General features: G+C 42.9%; 1 protein-coding gene across 1 annotated transcript; it reads left to right on the top strand.

Annotated features, from left to right (window-relative positions):
- Nucleotides 1-419: 419 nt before the first annotated feature.
- Nucleotides 420-18,956, top strand: LOC146207710 (nose resistant to fluoxetine protein 6-like). Its single transcript, XM_084577356.1, has 11 exons — nucleotides 420-543; nucleotides 3,443-3,651; nucleotides 4,486-4,591; nucleotides 7,155-7,329; nucleotides 8,978-9,066; nucleotides 9,815-9,994; nucleotides 11,246-11,339; nucleotides 13,747-13,833; nucleotides 16,123-16,288; nucleotides 18,667-18,749; nucleotides 18,857-18,956. Exons 1-11 carry the CDS (start codon nucleotides 420-422, stop codon nucleotides 18,954-18,956), a joined length of 1,413 nt encoding a protein of 470 aa, XP_084433482.1.
- The last annotated feature ends 1,930 nt before the right edge of the window (nucleotides 18,957-20,886 follow it).

Genomic DNA, 20,886 nt, shown 5'->3' on the forward strand with positions numbered 1-20,886 from the left:
CTGCTGATTTGTTTCAGTAGCATTGGACATAGGTGTGCGGCCGACCTAAACAAGGGAGTGAGAGCGCAGCCAAAGAAAGTCGAGGATAATCTCTCGGACGAGCTACTGATGTGCAGCAATATCGCTACCTAGCTTCGAAGTGAGATAGTGTTAGAGAAAAAGTGTTCAAAATGCGTCTGAACGCTAAGTTGATTATCTTCACCGTATATCTTTACGTGGTCGCACATCTTCCAAGAACATGCGAGTGCAGGGCACAGTCCTCTTCAACTACTCAAGCTTCTGCCGTTTCACAAAGTGCGCCAAGTCACCTCTCTGCTCCAACGACGATAACCGACCGTAGCCTCAACACGACTACCACCACAAAGACCACAGTGAAGTCCAGTCCTTTGGACACTATAAGAGCATTCATCGCTAAGACGATGTCAAGCTCCGGAAGTGGAGTTGCTCGCAAGATCCTGCAGTCAGACATATCCAGCCAGTGCAGCATCGGGATGTTGAAGTTCATGAAAGCACTGGTTAATGTGGAACCGTGGGCCTTGCGCAGTAAGCAAATATCCCTTTTCTACGACTTATATTCGAAAACCGGCTTAATAGAAATGCTTATTGAATGTTGTTCTAATTGCTTCCTTATTCACGTTAGACTTGTGTTCAACGGATCAAATGACAAATGTTCTGGTTATCTAACTTCTTTAATTAGCAATGTGTGTTTCTCTCCTATATCTAGAAAACTCATAGTAATATATTCACTTTTCTCAAACACGCACGAAGTTGTTTAGCGATCCTAAATTAAATGAGATGTATGTTGAAGTGGATACCCTTTTGCATGCCATCGGAAGGGTTCCATAAGGCATTTGTTTTAAACTAGAAAACGCAACGAAGCAAATTTGTTTGAATTGTGGATCTAATATTTGCGACGCCTGCATTACTATCGAATTCTATGAGAGCTTCAATCATTTACTCTTTGAATTTCGCGGAGGTTGACGTTTATGCATACCTAGCCGCTTCTGAAATATGTGAAGGTTAGAAAGACAACGAACAGCTTGCGTTTCGCATTGTTATTGAGTTAGGTATCGCAGTAGTGCGCACTTTTTACAAACAAGAATTGATACCAAATGTAAGCCTAATAATGAATCGCTTCATAGTAATATACCAGCAATATACCGTGGTGGTTCTGGAATACGTAAGACATAGTTCATGGTGTGCTCCTTGAGCCGTTGATGTCCTCCTAAGGCCAGTTACAACAATTGTTTTGATCTTTTTTTTCTTTTCACATTTGTCAGTAATGACAATGGTTATGATAATTTATAAGGGAAATCGTGTTTGAAATGGCAAATTGGTGCATTTTTAACATTCAACAGTGCAGTAAAGTGCATCCTTATTTTAAAGAATTATTAGGAAAACCAGAAAAGACCTGCCTTCTTTTCTCAAATACACTAGCCCTTGCATTAACGGCTATTACAAAGACTAAAACGCACTTCACAAGGCTTCTACATACATCCAGCTCAAGCTGAATGTGTGGCTGAATCAGCTTAGATTTTTGTTACTCCCTCAAAACGCGCTCGACCTCCCTCCTGTCATTCTGGAATGCGGCTTTGACCCTACTCATTTATTTAATTAGCAGGATAAAAGTAGCCGAGAAATAAATGTTGTGCTTTCAAGGATAACAAAGTTACTCCGTCAAACAGTTGTTTTCATTTCAAACACAGATATGCCGTGAATACAGTGCAGTAGAAAAAAAAAAGTATTGAAATTAAGGGTTGATATTGGTGCATTTGCGGTTGCAGAGGTGTTTGTCTCAATACGGTGCACCTGTTTGAAATGCATTTTCCTGGTCACCATGTTAAATTGTTTTTCTAACTAGACCGGAAATCGAATTGCACCTCTAAAAGCCTGGTGAATGTTAAGAGGACAAAAACGCATGGCTTGAATATATTGATTGGCATTTACCTAAGGAGTATTTAAAAATGTAGGTGGCCTGGGCAAGTGGAGTTTTCATTCCAACTACGAAATCTTGACGATGCTCCAATAGGTCTTTTTGTCCTCTCACATTTGCTCGCGTTACTTCAGTCTACCGTTTGGGCACCTTCAGGTCTGCACAATGCACATTCTGCCACTTGTCAGCGGAATTCAATACACCGCCCTTTCTGCAAACTGGGCGTATGGGTTTTAAAACTTATTCGTGCATACACGCGTGCAACGTAAGAATGGATGCATCAAGTCGCAAAGCTTGGCTACCCTCCTTGCGGTCGAATAAAAATCCTCACTTCATGAGCGGGAAAACAGTAGGTGAATAAGAGGTTCGTTAAATGTATTTACATATCAATGAAGCTCACAGTATTCGAGACCTAGGAAAGCATCAGAGAATGTTCCTTCTTTTAAATTTTTGGTGACCACGAGTGAAAGATATCGAGTGTAATGATTTTATGGCGGAATAAGCATTGATTCCCGCCGGAGAAGGGGTATAGGCAGCGAACGCGATGGTTAGATGGCATCCTCGAGGCACTGCAGATGAAGTTATGTGATGTTAGGAAGATAGTGAGAGACCGGAAAGCATGGCGTGACATGGTCCATAGGGTCACGAAGAGTCGGACACGACTGAACGACTGAACTGAACTGAAGCATTGGTTAGAAAATAGTAGGAAAACCAAGCACACAACGCTGGTGGATTCCCAACCCGCGACCTTCAAATTCAGCGTATTATGCTAGACCACCTGAGCTACTACGGCGCTTTTCCGATCTTCTTCCTTGTTGAGAACTTATGTTAGGTGCAACCAAACCCTGAAGGTGTTCACCAGCGCCACCGCTGTTCATAGGAGCGGGCCTATTACCCCCAGTAATCATGAAGAGCGAGTCTCACCTGAAACGTGATCGAATTGAGAAAACGGGAGATAAGCTGGAACCATGTTATGCTACATTACGGCGCCAACAGTGCCGAAATCGAGCCCTCCTTTAAGCTTTTGAGCCGACGAGGAAAGGTACAGAGGGGCTCGTTGTAACATAGAACAAACCAACAGTCACTGTAACAAAGAGAAGCATAGTCGATCGTTTGCATATATTTTAATTGATAGCGTTAACGGATCAGAATTAGTGGTTTAATTAATTTATGGCTGAGAGATAACTAATTATAAATACAAGTTAAACTGATCACATCCCACAAGTAGGATGCGAGCCTACGGCCTCTGAATATTATGTAATGTGCTCAAGCAAGTCAGCTGTCGTCGTAGTTGATCGCTCGTCAGTCATAAAAGTAAAATTTAGTGGCAAGTCAGTCTGTGTTTTCAACCTCGCACATCAGTGTTCACGCCTGCTGTGGAGCTTCATCAATATGAATAACCAGATGTCCCAGTAATCAGTCGCGCTGAGCAATGTACCACCTCGAAGGGATGTACGACCATTCACTGAGAGCGTATGTGCACTGCCGTCTGGGTCTCCTTGCTCGCAGTCATTGATTCGACGGCAAAGCTCCCGACTGGCTTGTTCCAATCGAACAACGCCGAACTCGGTGCTTACGACGAGTGCGTTGAGACGGTGGTTCGAGGAGACGACGGAGTGGAGCGAGTGCGGGCCCAGTACTGCAACTTTTATTTGCAGACGGGAAACCCAAGTGAAGTGGAGGACATTCAGCCGATGCTTCAAGTGACTCACAAACGGGTAAGGCTCATTCACTTCCAGTGATTTCACATTGCACCGATAGAAAACGATATGTCATAAATGGTGCTATAAAAATTCAGGAAATATTAAAACAATCTTTGAGCGGTATTTTAAGTTCATATGAAAAAACCCTTTGATAACATCTAAGCATCACTTGGAGAAGATTCTGCAGTTGTACAGTTCAAATAATAACCCCAGTGTTGTCAGCGATGAAGTAAAAAAAAATTTAAATGAAGCTCAATTTTTACAGCATTACTGAATCCAACAATCAACCATAGAAACATTCCATAACACCCAGCGGCTTTTCAAAGCACGTGCGTTCTCTTTCGTGAAGCTAGGGACGTTCATCGAGACGTTAGTCGGCGTTTTTAGGGTGCTTTCGGTTGGTCCAAAATGCCAACAAGATGTTACAGCGTCAGTTGAAATGTGGTTAAAATAACATTGATCGTAACATCAATAATGTTTCTCATAGGAATTCAGCTATCCCACATTTAACGGCTCTCCTTGTATTCGTTCCGCATCAAGACAAAAATTTGTGGCAGACAAATGTGGAGTTGATAATGAACATTAAGTTGTTTTTTCTGTAACTTGCTGCAAACATCTATGATGTTGATGATGTCGACAAAATTATTTAGTACGTGACCACCTTCTGAACATTGACTGCGGGGCTCTCATCATGCATCGCGATCATCTGCTACCGGTCCCGTGGTGGCTCGCGCCACAGAAAGAATCTTAGGGAGAGGATGGCGCGGCAGCACGCTGCATGAGCCATCTACGCCTTCATATCTTTCGGCGGTCCTAAACGTCTCTGCTGGATTTTCATTTCCACCTCAGGCTAGAAACTTCTCATCATACTTGACAGAAGGGCCTGGCCTGCGTCTCGGTGTGTGTTTCATAAGCGACTGCACGGAGGAAGATTTACAAAAGATTGTGGATACACGTAAGTAGAACCTCCTTTTAAGAGCCTTGCATGCCTGACACTGTATCTTTTATTGTGGAGCGCTGTATATGGTATAGCAATGCACAATTAATGAGCGTGACTAAACGCGTTTCCGCCTGAGCGATCAAGAAATTACTTCCACAAGAGGCTAAATATGAGAGGTCGAAACATTTCTCACATTATGTGCACAGTGCATGCACCGTTGTGTCCCCGTTAACAGTAGATAAATCTAGCGCAAGGAAACGATCGATAGTCAATTCTTCATTGGCTCAAGGTAGGATTGAATCCCGTTCCAGGGGACTTTCGCGGTAAGACCTGACGTTCCCTGCCCGCCGCTATGGAGGAGGGTGGCGTTGGTGAACACTGTCAAGGTCAAGGTTCGGTAAAATGCACCACTAATACCCAAACAAATAGAAGATTGGAAAGCTGTCGATGCAGCTTAGTTGGTAAGAGCACAGGACGCGATATTTGGAGGTCATGAATTCTGTTCTCACTATAGGCGCGTGTTTTTTTCTTCTACTTTGTATTTATATTTCACCCTGAACAAATTACAGTAATAACACGGTAAACATTAAAAAAATACCCTACGCTTTCTTTGGCCTCCGCGACAGTTGGCTTCAACTTTTGTGTGTATATATATATATATATATATATATATATATATATATATATATAATTTTTTAAAGCTTTTACGCTCACACTGCTACTGTCATTTCTACATGTCTCCCTTGTCTGCATGCGAGTCACAGGACAGATGGGAGTGGGCGAATTTTTACGCATTCGTCTCCCTCAAGTTCACGCATTAACAAAAGCTATAGGGAGCCCAAGCACAAGTTTCGCCGCGCGACGGCAGCGCCGCATTCCTGGCGCGGTGGCGAAATGTGAAACGATGGGGCTTCGCCGGAGCAGACGCTCCGCTAGATTCCTGTGCACGCGCGGCGATCGCGTTGCGTGTGGCGGTTATTTGGCGATACAAAAACGCTTCCGCTGATGCGGAACGGATGTACTAAGTAGCATTGTGTCATGGGAAGCCACAATAGTAGGCGAAGCACCAAAATTCGAGGCTCACGTGTGAAACTTTGCAGATTCCTGTGGAAGCGTGTCCGCAAGACCTGTTTTCCAACACCATGACAGCGTTCTGAGAAGTCTTGCGTTCTTTGTGGAAACGAAAAGAGCCAATTTCCCCTTTCTTCGTAAACTCAGAAATGTTGACAGTTGACAAAGACGGCTTGGAGAGCCATCAAAAAAGTACAGTGGTTAAACACCATGCATAAAAAGTGAAGAGGATGGAAGATTATCCTGCTCGTCGCTCCCCGCGTGTCTAGTTTTGCCGATTTTTTGTGCTCTCTCCCTGCTCTGAGTGCTCTGAGAGCAACCAAATCAACAGATGTGACGTCCGCAATCGAGACTGATGTGTGAATGTGCCCTAAGTGTCCACAGCTGCCTTTTCATTTTTAGATTGACCAAGAAAATATCTAGGAACGAGGCCTTTTTGTTTTTTTTTCGGGGGTGGGGGCGGCGTTGGAAAACATGCCTTGCTGAGACGCTTTTACAGATTTTCGCAAATTGGCCAATAAGTGTACCAATTATTATTATTATTATTATTATTATTATTATTATTATTATTATTATTATTATTATTATTATTATTATTATTATTATTATTATTATTATTATTATTATACCCCATTCGCGTCACAAGGTTCGTGAGTGCAAACCAAATATTACCATAAATGAAGCGCAGCCGTTTAATAAGAACCGAAATAAAACACTGTGTAGTACAAGCTTGGATTTCACCTGCCTTCCGAGCCAGCGAGCGCGGTTATATCGCGTGTAGCGCACGGAGCACGCATGTGCTTATGAGATTGCTAGCGTTCTTGTCTTTGATGAAACACCTCCTTCGGACGATATACTTATTCTTCTACTGCGAAATTTCCTTTGCTAACGTCGTAATAATAAAAAAAAAGAAATCCGTATATAGATCACATGCTACAGGCTAAAACGATGGTCAACGAGCGGGCCACTTTATTCCACAGTACTGATGATACTTTAGCAGTTTTTAAAGATATTATGTACGATAATATAATTACATAGCGGACTTACCTCGAGATGCATTCCTACCTTTTTGCTAACGTGGGACGCATTCACAATCAGTATTTACTCATCCCCGTCTGTCGTCTGCTCCACAGTGCAGACGTGAATAAAAAGTTTCCCGCTTATAATAAAGTACTCTTCATGGAAGTACGCGTCAGGTTGCCCAATAAAGACGGAATGCGGGTTGCATGTCGCGGTGCGCCTGCGGGGGCGCGTCAATGCTCGTGCGAGAGAAAGCGCGCCGCGCAGCCGGCGGCGTCCGGTGAGTGCCCGCGTGACAAAGCAGCGCGAGACGTCTGCACGTGCGCAGAAGCGAGCGAGCGAAAGGAGAAAACTTGCACGGGATGCCTTGGTGGTGCCGCCGCGTTTATCCCCAGTTTCTATTTTTCTGTCAGAGAGGGCGCTCCCTGTCAGGAGCAGCAGCGCCGCTCGACGGTGCTTTGGAAGCCTATACCCTCCTTGAAATGAGAATGTTTCAAATTCAAGGCTCGTAACTGTATATCTGGAGTAACTGAAAGGTCTTTCTTTTTGTCAAGTATTTTTTTCTACTATCTTTCAGTTCTGGGAGGAGTGTCCAAAATAGTGGTCAGAAACTGTGTCACCAGCCGAGCCGAACCTGTTAACACCACACAGGTGTGCATAATGTAAGTATATACGCAACAAACTTATGCCATATGTGCTGCATATAGACGTACGTGTTTTTGCGGTGGTTTCTGTTGTTCTCGCAAAACGTTTCAAACTCGCAATACAGTCCTATATAGCCGGAAAAAAAAAAAAAGGCTCTTCGTGCATAAAAAAATTCGCTTTCAGCAGCTAATATTTTACTTTATGGAGTTGTTCATATAGACATTACCTCCTCCGAACGAAACTGTCCTTTCAATTTAAACAAAGGTTAGCCTAAATGTTTCAACGATATTGCCTTTGCAACACCAAAGCATACATGTTTTCAAAACCTCAACCTGCTTGAATTGTCTTAGGCTATAGCGATTATATTAATTTTTTATGTGATTGAAGAACAACGCTGAAATCACAGGAAAAGCGGGAATAACACAATGCCGTGTGATAAAAACGTTGTCATAGTTACAGTGGAGTCGTGTCAGCTTTTTAACAAAGATAATTTTCAAATGTCTAGTTTATTCTTAAAGAAGTACAAAACTGCTGACTTAGAGTGCGGGCATGAATACATCCTCACAAGGACCCTTTTCACTGGAGGCACACGTGACAAGCAGCACTGCTGTCCATGAAATGCTTAATTAAACACGGAAAGAAACTAATCGGGTGATTCCGAGCGTCTTACACATAAAAAGCTTGAAACGTGGTTGTGGGGACATGTGCGAGCCATCATTCGGGAAGCTTCGTTACAAACGAAATAGGGCTGCTCAGCTTACAGCAGTGATGGCAAAGCTAGGGGGAAAAATGGTATCAGGTGTTTTTATCATGTACATGTGTTGACTGCCAGCTGTCACCTTGTATTTTTATCGCGTCCTCATCTCGGAACGTAATCACCGCTCTATGTTAAGGCAAAAATTACCGCTTCCCCTCAAAAATATAAAGGGCTTGTAGAGAGGGCGTCCTGCACTCTAAAAGCGAAGTACCTTGTCTTCTTTGCGCTACGTTTCCTAAAATGCGAATGCACCAACTCACCCAATTCAGCATTCTTATGGAGGAGTACTACAAAAGTGAGAGGTCCCCTTGGAAACTCCCTAGCAGAGGAATGTTATAGTGACAAAGTCCTAAAAGAGGGGGTGGGAAGGGGGGCAAATTTCCCTAGCCAGAGCTACGGAATACTCATGGTTGGCTACGCAGTTTGATTCTTCCTTCAAAGTATGCAAAACTGTTGCATTTATCTCGGTTTAAAACACAACAACGTCAATATGATTTATTTGCCAGCCTTGAGACCTCTGGCTTCGCGGTTACCAGTCTTCGTCTACTGCTAACTGCTTCAGATTGTTATAATATCAAGTGTTGCAATATTCCTCTAATGTCAACAGTTAAGCTTTCAGTATATTTATTGATAGGAATATCACCACTTTATTGGCGGCGCGCTAAAGAACCAATCGATGCCGTCTCTACAGATTCTGCGCGAGCATTTTAGCACAGAAGTGTGATCCGTAATTATTTGGCCTGGCATGCAGATCGTTCTTCTTACGGCAGCTCAGCTAATGTGCACATCATATATATTGGTCAAGAAATGTGCACACCTATTGGCTGCTTCATGTCATATTAATGGTAGACGCAAACCGTATAAACCATTCTTCTTAACATGTGTGCATTTACTTTCTTTCCATTCAGAGCTGTGTTGGGGACAATCTTGGCAACAGTCATATTGAGTACAGCTTTTGACTATTCTTCAGCGAAGTGGAAAAACTGGAAAAGTGATGGTAGGTTGGAGTTAACATTTTCCAGCACTTATCTTTTCAAAATTTAGTCGCACACGGGTGTAGTAAAAATGAAAAGGTCAGCAAAAAAAAAATAAATATTAGAACCACTCCGAAGAGTGCCGCAATTTATAATTTCCGAATATTGCTTAGAATATAATCCACTTCATTCATCAAGGGGATCAAATATCGAATTTTCGAAATATTCTCAGACAAATATGTTTTTTACATATTCGATAAATTCTGACAAAGATCCAGTACCTTTCCTTAACCACTATTTTAAAATGCAGGCCTCTCTCCGACGCCGTACAGTATACGCTGATGTTGGTTTGTGGGGTTTAACGTCCCAAGTCAACTCAGGCTATGAGAGACGCCGTAGTGGAGGACTCCGGAAATTTCGACCACCTGGGGTTCTTTAACGTGCACTGACATCGCACAGCACACGGGCGCCTTGCTTTTCGCCTCCCCAGAAAAGCGGCCGCCGAAGCCGGGATTCGATCCCGCGTCCTTGGGAACAGTAGTCGAGCGCCGTAACCACTGCACTACCACGGCGGGGTCATACGCTGATGTGACCGGTCTGCGAAGGAATGTTGACACAAATAGGCAGTATTAAAATTTTATTCGTATCCAACCTGTTCCCATCGCTATTCGAATCATCGTCGATTTGGTTCTCAGCACAGCTGTTTGTATTCAAATGGGCACCAAAGACACACCTTTCACGCTTGCTTATAGTCTTCTTTTTTCTTTTCAGGTTACTTACTGAGGTTCTTGACTGCGTTCTCGCTAATCAAAAATACGAAGTATCTTTTCAAGGCCAACACCAACAAAAGCTCGGAGACGTACGCCTATGCTTTCGTGCATGGGCTTCGCATTATTAGCACATTTTGGGTCATACTCGGCCACTCGTACGGGACAGCAGCGGAGAACGCTTGTAAGCATCACTGCAAAAAAAGTTTTGCATTCTCGATCTTTATTCTGAGCCACCGCTGCTGACTTCAACCGTATAGCGCAGTGGCAATGTTATTTGGTTTCTGAAAGCAGCTTTGAAGTTTTTTTTTTGCTTTTGTGACAGATATTAAGACGAAAGCCTTTAATAACTTATACTGTCGGCGTTCGTTCGCCCGGACACACTATAGCTGTCAATTTAATGACGCGAATCCTGAAAACGAAGCTAATTTCATCAGAAGAATAAAAATCTGGTGTCCACTGAGAATCTAAAACCCATCCATCGAATCTCCAGCCGAGCACTTCACCCAGCTAAGCCATGCCCGGGATCGTGAAACGCAAGTCATAATACTCCTTGTCCGCAGTGAGAATGATAGTAGTGATGACAACTACACTACAATTAGTGATAATGACAATTATGGAATTGACAATGATAATGATGGTGCATTTAGTTGATAATGACAATGAGAGCAAACTTCATCTATCGTGTGCGCCAGCAACACTCAGACTTTCGCATTTCTTCAGTGTAGATTCCACAATGCTCTCGGATTCTTTTATTTTTTATTTTTTTTGTTATACTTGTTGGCTCACGACAGCCCTACCTGCACTGCATCGTATTCTTTAACCCAACCTGATGACGATGATTATGATCACATGGCTACGCCCCGCCACGGTTACTGAAAAATGAAGAAAAAAAAATGTGGTGACTCTGTAAGTTAGGGCGATTGAGTGCTGAGCCATTAGACCCGGGCTCACTCCCGGCTGCAGCCTCCGAGTTGTGATCAACACGGAGGTAAAACGCAAAGCGCACGTGTTCTGAATTATGTCACGCCATGTGCAAGACCTCCGGGTGGTCTACATTCTCCGCAGCCCTCTACTGATGTTTCCCACAGTCCCTATGTCACTTAGGTATGTTGAATCCCCCCCCCCCCCCCCCCCCCGCTTTGCGCCAAAAATTTCCGATCAAGCAAGAGGAGCACGTACGCGCGTAGCTCAGCCTGTTACAAGTATATCACACCAGACATTATCTGATTCAGTTTTTTTCTCAATCCAAAACGCACATAAAAAAACATCCCGACTGTTGAACCCATTCGGAATCACTACTAGGCAGTGTAGCCTTTTCTCCTGGCAAACGAAGCTACGTCATCTTGTTTACACTATTGGTGCAAAACATTGGAGCCCTTTCTTTTCGCGAATGACACAGTACTGCTTTTCATTCTCTCACTTTTATTTTCAGCGAGAATGATTAACGCATTATACATGTTTGAACACTGGCACGGAGTGATCGTAACATTTGGATTCCAGGCTGTGGATACGTTCTTCTTCCTCAGGTTGGTCTCATACATCGGCGTTGCTCCCTGGGGTATGTATAGGGGCCAGGACACCTGTCCAGAGCGCTAGAGCAAGGTGCAGCGGAGCAAAGGATGTGAAACCTTGGCTCACTTACTCTATATTCGGTACAACGTAGTTGTCACGGCAAATTGCATGCCTACGTGCCTTCGGTCTGTCACCCTTATTCTCTCGACAACCGGGCAAATGCCAAAAAAGCTCACTTTCCTTGTGCAACAGGTTGGTCTTCGAGCGCTCTTGACAGACGTGATGACGACCGCACGCTAGTGTAATATTGTTTGTGAACAAATACTTTTACGCTCGTGATTACGTAAGCGCTTGTTTGACCTGTTTGCAACAAGAAAAACTTACCAAGTTAACTCTGCTATTACATATACGTGATACGAGAGAAAGCTGTTTGGCATGGAGACACTTGGTTAGCGGTGAACCTTATGGGTGCCGCACTCGCAGATGACGCAGCACTCAGCCTAGCACGGCGATCTTGATGATACTCTGGTTGTCTGGCCAAGCGAACCTCCTACTTTTATGATGTCTCTTCTCGTTTAGCACGTCGTTTTTGCAGAAGTTCCGCATGCGGGTCAATATCAATATCAGTCGGGTGGTAATACGCAGCCTAGCGACTGTACTGAACCGTTTTTGCACTGGATCCAGGCACCTCTGAGGCTCAGCTAAAAACTGTCAGACTACTGATGCAGGTGGGTTGTTAAACAGCGGCGAAGCAACGGTAAAGCGAAAAGAATTTCGGCGCCCAGCATACGGCTAGTCACGAGTTGTGAGGATCAAGTGGCCATAGGGAGACTGGAGAAGCGAGCGCAGTGGCGAGGTGTAATTACGTGGTTGGCGATCGCGTAGCTGTAGCGAAGCGGAGAAGCGACTGTGGCAGTGACGGTGGCACCACCACGCCTGTGGCTAGATGCAGCTAGTCGTTTCCTAGTGTGCCGTGACTACCGCATAGGCGTTTCTACTGGTTTAAACGTCACTGCGTGACATTCCTGACTTTAGAAGGTGTAGCTGGGAGAGTATAGATATGGTATAGAGCTTGGACTCGAACATATGATACATGTAATAGTTAGGACGAAAGCCCTTATAGGCTCATCGGTGTGGACAATATTTGTGCGTCCGCTGAGAGTGCCACACCGTCAATCTCGAGAAATGATTTGATTGATGAGTAAAAGAATGGTTTTGCAATTAAGAGGGTGACAAAATGTGTGTGCAAAATTTTGTTCACGTGGAGTAATTAGTTTAATTATTTTGCAATGTAGAGGGTGACAAAATGTGTCTGTGTGCAAAATTTTGTTCATGTGGAGTAATTAGTTCATTAATTAGAGCCCAAAAGTAAATTCGACTTCAATAAAGACAAGGACGTCGATATAGTGCGCAGACGTCAAAACAGCCATAGACGTTGAAATTACGCGAACAAACGTGCAAAAACGATGCCAAGCTTTAATGTCAGGTCTCGTCATTGCGTTACAAAATCAAAAACAGTAAAAGAGGAAAATGTAGTAAAAGCGAATAAATAGTAGAAACAGAAAAAAAAGAAAAAGCAACTAAAAAAAAATAGGAGAAGTAGTAAAACAGAAAAATCAAAAAAAAAAGGAGCAAGAAAAGAAAAAAAGTGTTACCTTCTACTATACAACAAAGATAATACACTTTATCCGCTATGGCTGATTATTGGTCACACGACTGGTGTCATCGGTGAAATTCTTTGTTTGCTGTTGTTTTTTTAAACTCCCACTTGCGACAGAACAACGCCACTTACTTTCAGTGATAGTAATGCTGTATTCAGAAGCTGGTGATGGTATACTTTCAGATTACAGGACATATCTTGTGCTGTCATATCAACCTAAATCTAATGGAAGATACTTTTAAAATTGCCCTAACCTCTTACTCAGAGTCATCTCACATTATCCATGTGTTTGTAGATATTTCACAGTAATAAAGATTAAAGATGGTTGATGCTGAGTAAGCAGGTTCAGCATTTTTTCCAGGTTGTCCACACAGTTTGTGCGTTTGGGTGCGGCTTCAGCACATATCACCTCTCAATGAATTTCGCGCACGTCGTGGGAGGGTGCTTCTCGGTGTATTTTGATAACGTCAAGTTCCCTCTCGGGACTCACGCCTCTTCAACTACATGTTGATGTATCTGGCACAAATGAATTTCTGTACTACTAAAGAAAAATGGCAGTGAAGCTCGGGGCTTAACAGTACCGGTCCATTAACAACCGCACCACCTTGTTTGTTCAATGTGTCCAGGCCCTGATCACTGATACACAGAGTGATTAGCCTTTGTCTTATTTCATCAGAGATTAAATTTCTCTGAAGGCACAGTTGCGAAAAGTGCCGGCACGAGCAGCTTTCGCAATTACTTGTTTCTCTTTCTTTTTTCAGTGGATTCTTTACTTTCTTCAAGTTAGATAAGGAGAATGGAAATCCGATTTCTGTAACCCTCGTCGCAGTCGTGCGCAGGTTTATAAGGTAAGGTTACTTAATGGTGCTTATTCATTACGCACTCATTAGTGACAACTACTTTTCAAGGTTTCTCGAAAAGCGGACGCAGCGGACGCTTTTCGAAAGGGGAAATGGAAGGCGCCTGTGTGCTGCGGAATATCAGTACACGTTAAAGAACATCAGGTGATCGAAATATTCGGAGCCCTTCACTACGGCGTCTCACATAGTCTGAGGGGTTTCAGGACGTTAAACACCACAAACCAAACCGTTTCTTTTCGTGGTGAGGAGTGTGTGTGTGTGTGTGTGTGGGGGGGGGGGGGGGGAAGCAGGGTGTATCAGGCTAAATCAGTGGCAAGCGCTGTAAAATATCATAATGTGATAATTCTTATTGAGACAGCTACTTGGACAGCACATAGCCTTGCGGTGTAGACCAGCGTGCCGAAATTGCTTAAAAGTACAAAGGACTTTCAAGTCACTCATATAATTCTGGGATCGCATTTTTTTTTATTTGAAATACTGCGGACGATCTGCATTTCATTAAATGCTCCGATGAACTTCCATATTCGAAACCTTAGGCGGATTTAACCTTACCACGGACTTCTTAGCCATTTTTGAAGAGCAATAAGTTAAGGAGCCTCATTGCGCTTGCAAACGCGTAATATAAAAACGCGGCGAGAGCGATGCAGTATATTATTTGTTATCCACGGCATACTGAGATTCTTCCTTCGACTCTTTAGTAGAACAAAACGCTGAATACAGACCTTCGCGGTATATTCGAAGAAGTTAAGAAAGAATCCAGATCATCCAAGGTGCTGAGACGTTTAAATGTCTCGAATGAGTCGTAATAAATCCTGGATACCGTCATCGTCGTGCGTAGTAAAATCCAGAAATGTTTGGATTTGGTTTGTACGGTTTAACGTCCCAAAGCGACTCAGGCTATGAAAGACGCCGTAGTGGAGGGGTCCTGAAATTTCGACCACCTGGGGTTCTTTAACGTGCACTGACATCGCACAGCACACGGGCGATATGCTTTTCGCCTCCATTGAAAAGCGGCAGCCAAGACCGGGATTCGATCCCGCATCCTTGGGAACAGTAGCCGAGCGCCGTAACCACTGCGCCACCCCGGCGGGGTTAAAAATCCAGAAATGTTGAATAAATGCAATGCTACTCAAGAACAGAACATGGAATAGAAACAAGAACAAAGATGTGATAAAATATTTCATCGATGACGTCACATGTAAGTGTTTGGCGAAAAAAAGAAGAGCCTAAAAGTATTCCAACCATTGTTGCTGCAAGCCTTGTGAATTTATCAACTGTCTGTTTCAAATCAGATGAAAAATATTTATGAGGTCGTGGTGATTGTAATGTCATGACCAGTAATAGAGAATGAAGGCAGTTGATTCCGGAAAGGTAAGATCTACTAGAATAATATTTGGATTTCTTGTGTGGTGATTAGGCAAGAAGTTACTTGAAGCACGCGAGCAAATTTTACGATGAATTATGAAATTTGGAGACTTGCTCCGAAATTCTCGACAGTAAGCACTGCCAGCTCACGTTTGTCACTTATGTATGTGTTAAGAAAAGTCTTATTGGATATTATACTTTTACATGGGCGGCAACAAATGACCAAAGCAGAAAATTTACATGGTTAAGAACAGATGAAAGTGCATAGACATAGATGAATAGACATTATAACGAGGAAAGACATCAAGAATCAGCACTTACATACAGAACAAAATTTGGCTGTTCGTGCTGATGATATTACAGGCCCCTACCCTACACAGGCCCGTACCGTATCTTGCGCCGAGTCCCCGACGTCACATACGAAATCAAACCTTTGAACCCGAAGTCTTCTGCATCACAAGCTTGCGACATTGTGCATGTGACACGACTCAAGCCGTATTATTCACGCCCTGCTTCGTTTACCTAGAACGCACCGGGACTGTGCTTCTGCGGCGGGGATAATGTTATGTGGTGTACCATGCTGGCATTCAGCAAGCGAAGAAAGAAGTGTCTGGGTGTGTGGATGAAGACAACGCTCAGTGTTGAGTTGTGCGGCTAAGCGGTGCCCAGCGATTTCAGAGTGGTGTTCCCCATCAGTGCGTGATTTCCACTCGTAACAATATATGCAATTTTGAAAGGCAATGTACATGAACAGCTGAATAGCATGTACATGAACAAGTATGAGAGCGCAAAAGCATATCCTATATTGACACTGCAATTGATGTATAATAGTAAAATAAGCCTACAACAATGTTTCAATAGGCGCTTGTATCTTCAATAGTATAAAACATAACATTTTTTTTTTTTTTGCAGGATGACCATCCCTACATTTTTTATGATCATGTGCATATATATTCTACCATTGATAGCTTCTGGCCCGAATTCAAAAGAATATTACACCAGATTTTACGCAGAAATCAGAGACGTCTGGTGGAACTTATTGCTCCTGATACGAAACTGGAAAGAAGACCCTGTCGCAGTAAGTTTAGCCTCATGCATATTTTACAAGAAGGCACTTCGCACATACGCACTATGCAGTGGATCAGACAACCATTTTTTGACGAAACATAAACATGGCATCCACTCATTACTGTTTCGGTTCTCTCATAAACAACCTATAGAGCTAATATGAGGACGACCATATTTGGAAAACGTAGAGCGAGAAGGGTAGAGTGAGCTCGAAGTTAGCTGTCACCACCGATATCTTGACCAAGACAGCGCACACCAGCATCCTACGTCACGACTGAGGATGGGCGATAAAGTTCCAGCAAATGAAACTGAGAGCGCAGATCTCAGTCGAGTCCCGTGGTATCCCCCAGCCAGTTTACCCAAGCCCGTGCATGCAGATTCAATTGCTGGTCTTTTATCGTCCACCTGCTGTCGTGACGTCCACTACTGGAAAAGAAGGCCATGCACCGGCCTTGTTTAATTTTCGATGGCGAAGCCTCAACCCCCCCCCCCCCCCCCCCCCCTCCCTTCATCTCTATTACTTTACCCGTGGGGCAAATGCTACTAGTTTTGTTTCCGTGCTTTGGTGTCCAAGGGTCAATGATCTCAATCTTTAAAGGATGTGTGGTAGGTTGTTCTCACTACAGACCTCAAGCTTATTTTCAAAGCGAGAGTTTTGATAGTTGTGTCTTGGGGAAAGCGTTCTGTGTGGAAGTTCTGTGTAGGCGAATTCTCTGACTGGTGAGAGAACTGTGACGTCATCAAGGCCATGTGACATGAAGAAACCAACCATATGATGACGGCAAAGTTTATAAATGCTCAAGGAGCACCAAAAATTGGTTATACCCCCAAATATTTCGCAGTTCGCTATGCCTTTAAAAAGAGTTACCCAAGAAATTCAAAGCTGGTTCATAAAACGAATCAGATCCCAGGACATTTAGGAGATTACACCGAATGGGTAGCTGGCTTAATGTAGAATAAAGGGTCATATTAGTATAATCCGTTAGTAGATATTATCAATATATATACTCCAAAAGAATTGAAGCCCTAGAATTTACCCATGCAAATTAAAACCTATATCGCATTATTGATTCCACGAAGTCCACGCTTTTTACGAGAATTTGCTACATTATGCCCTATCAGCTGCTCTCAGTCCATATCAGTTCAATTTTGTCTCAAAATCTTTGTGAGCGAACACTACAGAAATGGTGCTCGCATAGTCGCATGTAGCTATTGCAGCTGACGTACGTTAGTGGACATACGCTCCTGGCTCTATATTTAATTTCTGCCGCAACAGTAAATGACACACTACGATGGTATCGGTAGTGCCAAACAACTTGCTAACTTTGAGAAGGCGTGAAATATCTCAGAAACACGTGTGCTTAAAAATTGCACTGAAGTTGAAGCCACGTGTTTATCAACCGTCTATGGGCTAACGGGTTTTGTGGCGATGCAGATACGAGTGCCTTTGTGTACAAGTGAATGATGCCTTGATTCTTTGAAGGTGGATTGGTAAGCAGTCGGCGCAGACACCCTTTCTTCCCGCCAAGACAAATCTTTTAAGAGACTACAGCTAGTGTCACAGGAAGTGTCACACATGAAATGACTGAATGATTGATTTAATGTCCTTTATTGAATGGGAAGACTCATTGCCATGAATGGGGTTAAAGGGGAGTAGACAGAATCTTCATTGTTTAGGTCGTCACTCAAATAATATTGGTCTAACCAGGCCACTAAGGGAGCCATACTTGGCAAATATCATCTGTGTGTTAGCATCAGTTATTCTTTTCCTACCTGATTCAAACAGTTCACTTGGAGCCCGAACACATACAAGTATCAGTTCAAGAATAGTTAATATTTTCTAGAAAATACTTTATTTCGCCTCTGTTGGGAAACCTGCAATTAGTTCAGAAATAAGCACATTGAACAGTCTTATATTAGTATAGCTTTTTGTGTGTCAGAACTATCCGAACACCCGATTTATAAGGAAATGATGAAATATCTACATTCCTACTCCGACCGAAATAATGGCAGTATGTTATAATTGTAACCCGTGTTAAAAGAAAATCGTAGCAACGATGATGGAGAATTTAATGTTTGTAATTTGGAAATAGTGGCACTTCTGTAAATGCTTTCTTCTCAACAGTAATTCAATAGGACGGGAAAGAAAGCGGTCTATGAAATGCTACCCGGGGTCGTCTCACTTTAAATGTATCTGGCCCAAATAGAAATAGTTGCCTTTACGTTGAGCCCTTTTTATATAGCCCATTCTTTAAAACCAATGCGAGTGTACTGGTATCCATAAAGTATGAGCATTATTGCAGGCGCTAACGTTCGTCTGTCTTATGTTTGATAGATACAGGACGTTCATACAAACTGTCATCATTTTCGTGTTTCTTTGCATTTCAGCCCATTTTGTCCCATGTATGGTACCTCTCTACTGATTTCCAGCTGTTCTTGGTGTCCATTATAATTATACAAGCATTGAAAGCGTAAGTTCTTCGTTTATTAAATTCTATAACTGGTTTTATTAAAGACACGGTACCGGTCAAAATGAAAAAAGATGAGAAGGTTAGATATCATTTTGTTTCACTCACAGTGATCGTCCAGAGCACAGTTCAGTGACTTCCTTCGTTTGCCGCTCTTCAAAGATGCAAAAGTGCAACAAAGGATCAAAAAGGAAAAAGTACAAGAGATGAAGTATCGTTAATTTCCCTGGTCCTTCGCTTAAGTTGCGTTGTTTCGTTTATTCGAAATGCAATACCAACTCGCCAACTATGTAGCATTGCCGCTCTTCAGTTAGCTCTCTGTTAACCTGTTAGTCAATTCAAAACCAGGCTCTGGGCGAGCACGCATGATATTTTTAACTTTGCGCAATCACATTCCTGCTTTAAAATTGGACGAAAAGGCAGAATTGTGCATTTAATGCGAGATAATTTTTTAGCTCATGGGCTGCGTGCACAGATTGTGTGACCAAAAAGCGTCCACCGCAGTGCGTGTGTGTTTGCGTGTGTGTGTGTGGGGGGGGGGGGGGGGGGGGGGGGAATCAAAGGTTAATGTCAAAGGAAGAAGCTAAAGGTCAAATTAAATTCAGACTCTAAGCGGCTGCGGCCCCTCTTGTCACATGGCGGTCCAGTCGTAGCCCTAAACGCACTCGCAGTATTGTTTTCACGAGATCTTAAAATCTTCCTCGAATTTTTCACAACTCAGCTGAGATTTCACATGATCGCCTAAAAACGTTAATTGCATGCTTTTACATGGCGCTCATCTTATTCCATGTGAGGTGCGTGATTCTTTGACAACTTCGAAAGTACTTCAAAATTTTTATTCTACTTTCGGTTTTTGGTTGGCTTTGGTATGGCAGTATGACTAAATTTAAGTCTTGGAGGCACATATGACTGAGTTGGCATATCGTGGTACGGTTGCGCAAAATGGGCAACTGCAGATACTATTTGCATAAATGCGCAAAATATATAAAATGAAGGCCATAGGAAGAAACTGACAGGAAACGGAACGCAAAGTCAACGCAGCTACTGACTACTCACCTCGTGGGAGCTAAAAATGTTGTTTAGTGCTTTTTGCATGCGAAAAAGTTAAGTGGACACATTTTTTATTTGTATTTAATCTTGAGTGTCACAAAGCGCCGTGTTTCGATGGATATCGGTCATCATCTAATGATGGCCCACATCTAAACAAAACAAAATGGGAGGTTGAAAATATTTTGGCGCCGATTGACACAGACATGCAGAGCATTTGAAAAATAAAATGATTTGCACAGACGCAGTCGTTAACTTTACTGAAGTTTTATTCCCTAAATAGTGACAAAATATTGTTCAATAAATTACAAAGCTGTGTAGAGTAGTGCCAGAAACAATACTTCGATTTAAATTAAAGTAAAAGGACACAAGTGAGATTAAACAAAAATACTTATGCGTCGTGGTTGCTAAAAATACGGATCTGGAAGGCATGAGATACATAGGGCGCATGGAAGTAAGGTGTACACGATTACATGAGAAGTAAAGGGCACAATGGTATGGACTTAAACAAAGCAAATAAGGATCCGAAGTCGCGTAGCGCAGAAAGAAAGAAACTTTTTATCAAATCTCACTTTCATGTAATGCTAGTGTGCCCTCCATTTTGCTTACAAGGAACGCTGATCTCTTAAAGACCTTCGTGTCCACTTTCACGACTAGTTTATTCTCATAATTTCCTTTTATTGCGAAAGCAATACTAAGACAGCCAAAGCGAGACCTCGAGTGGCCGCAACTACGCCGTGAAGAGGCGCAGTGAAGAGGCGTGAAGAGGCCTCTCCGCGACGTAGCTACGGTCTCCTCATAAAACAATCAGTCTGCCATGACATTTGAATTCACATTACCCTTATTCCGCGGGCAGGAGCTGCCAACTCAGGTCGCTCCTTTCATATGGGAGTGTGATATCAGAATCAGTCTACCAGAACCATTTGCATTCTCATTACCCCTACGACACGCAGGCACGTTCATACGGCTTGGTTGAAGCGTGACTTTATATGTGGGTGGTAGCTTACGCTCTCGCGTCATACCCTTAAAGGATGAGCTTAAGTGTCACCAATAATGTAGCACCTTACACTAATAGGGCGTGATAGGATAATAA

Source organism: Amblyomma maculatum, chromosome 1 (assembly GCF_055883805.1).
Source record: "Amblyomma maculatum isolate TAMU_Amacu chromosome 1, ASM5588380v1, whole genome shotgun sequence".
NCBI classification, from domain to species: Eukaryota; Metazoa; Arthropoda; class Arachnida; order Ixodida; family Ixodidae; genus Amblyomma; species Amblyomma maculatum.

Bases quoted from the DNA above. Each gene is read 5' to 3' on its own strand.
- LOC146207710 (XM_084577356.1), top strand. From the start codon at position 420: ATGTCAAGCTCCGGAAGTGGAGTTGCTCGCAAGATCCTGCAGTCAGAC. The intron at 13,834-16,122 runs GTAAGGTTACTT...TTTTTTTTGCAG, and splicing joins GTCGTGCGCAGGTTTATAAG to GATGACCATCCCTACATTTT. The intron at 18,750-18,856 runs GTAAGTTCTTCG...TTTCACTCACAG, and splicing joins ATTATACAAGCATTGAAAGC to TGATCGTCCAGAGCACAGTT.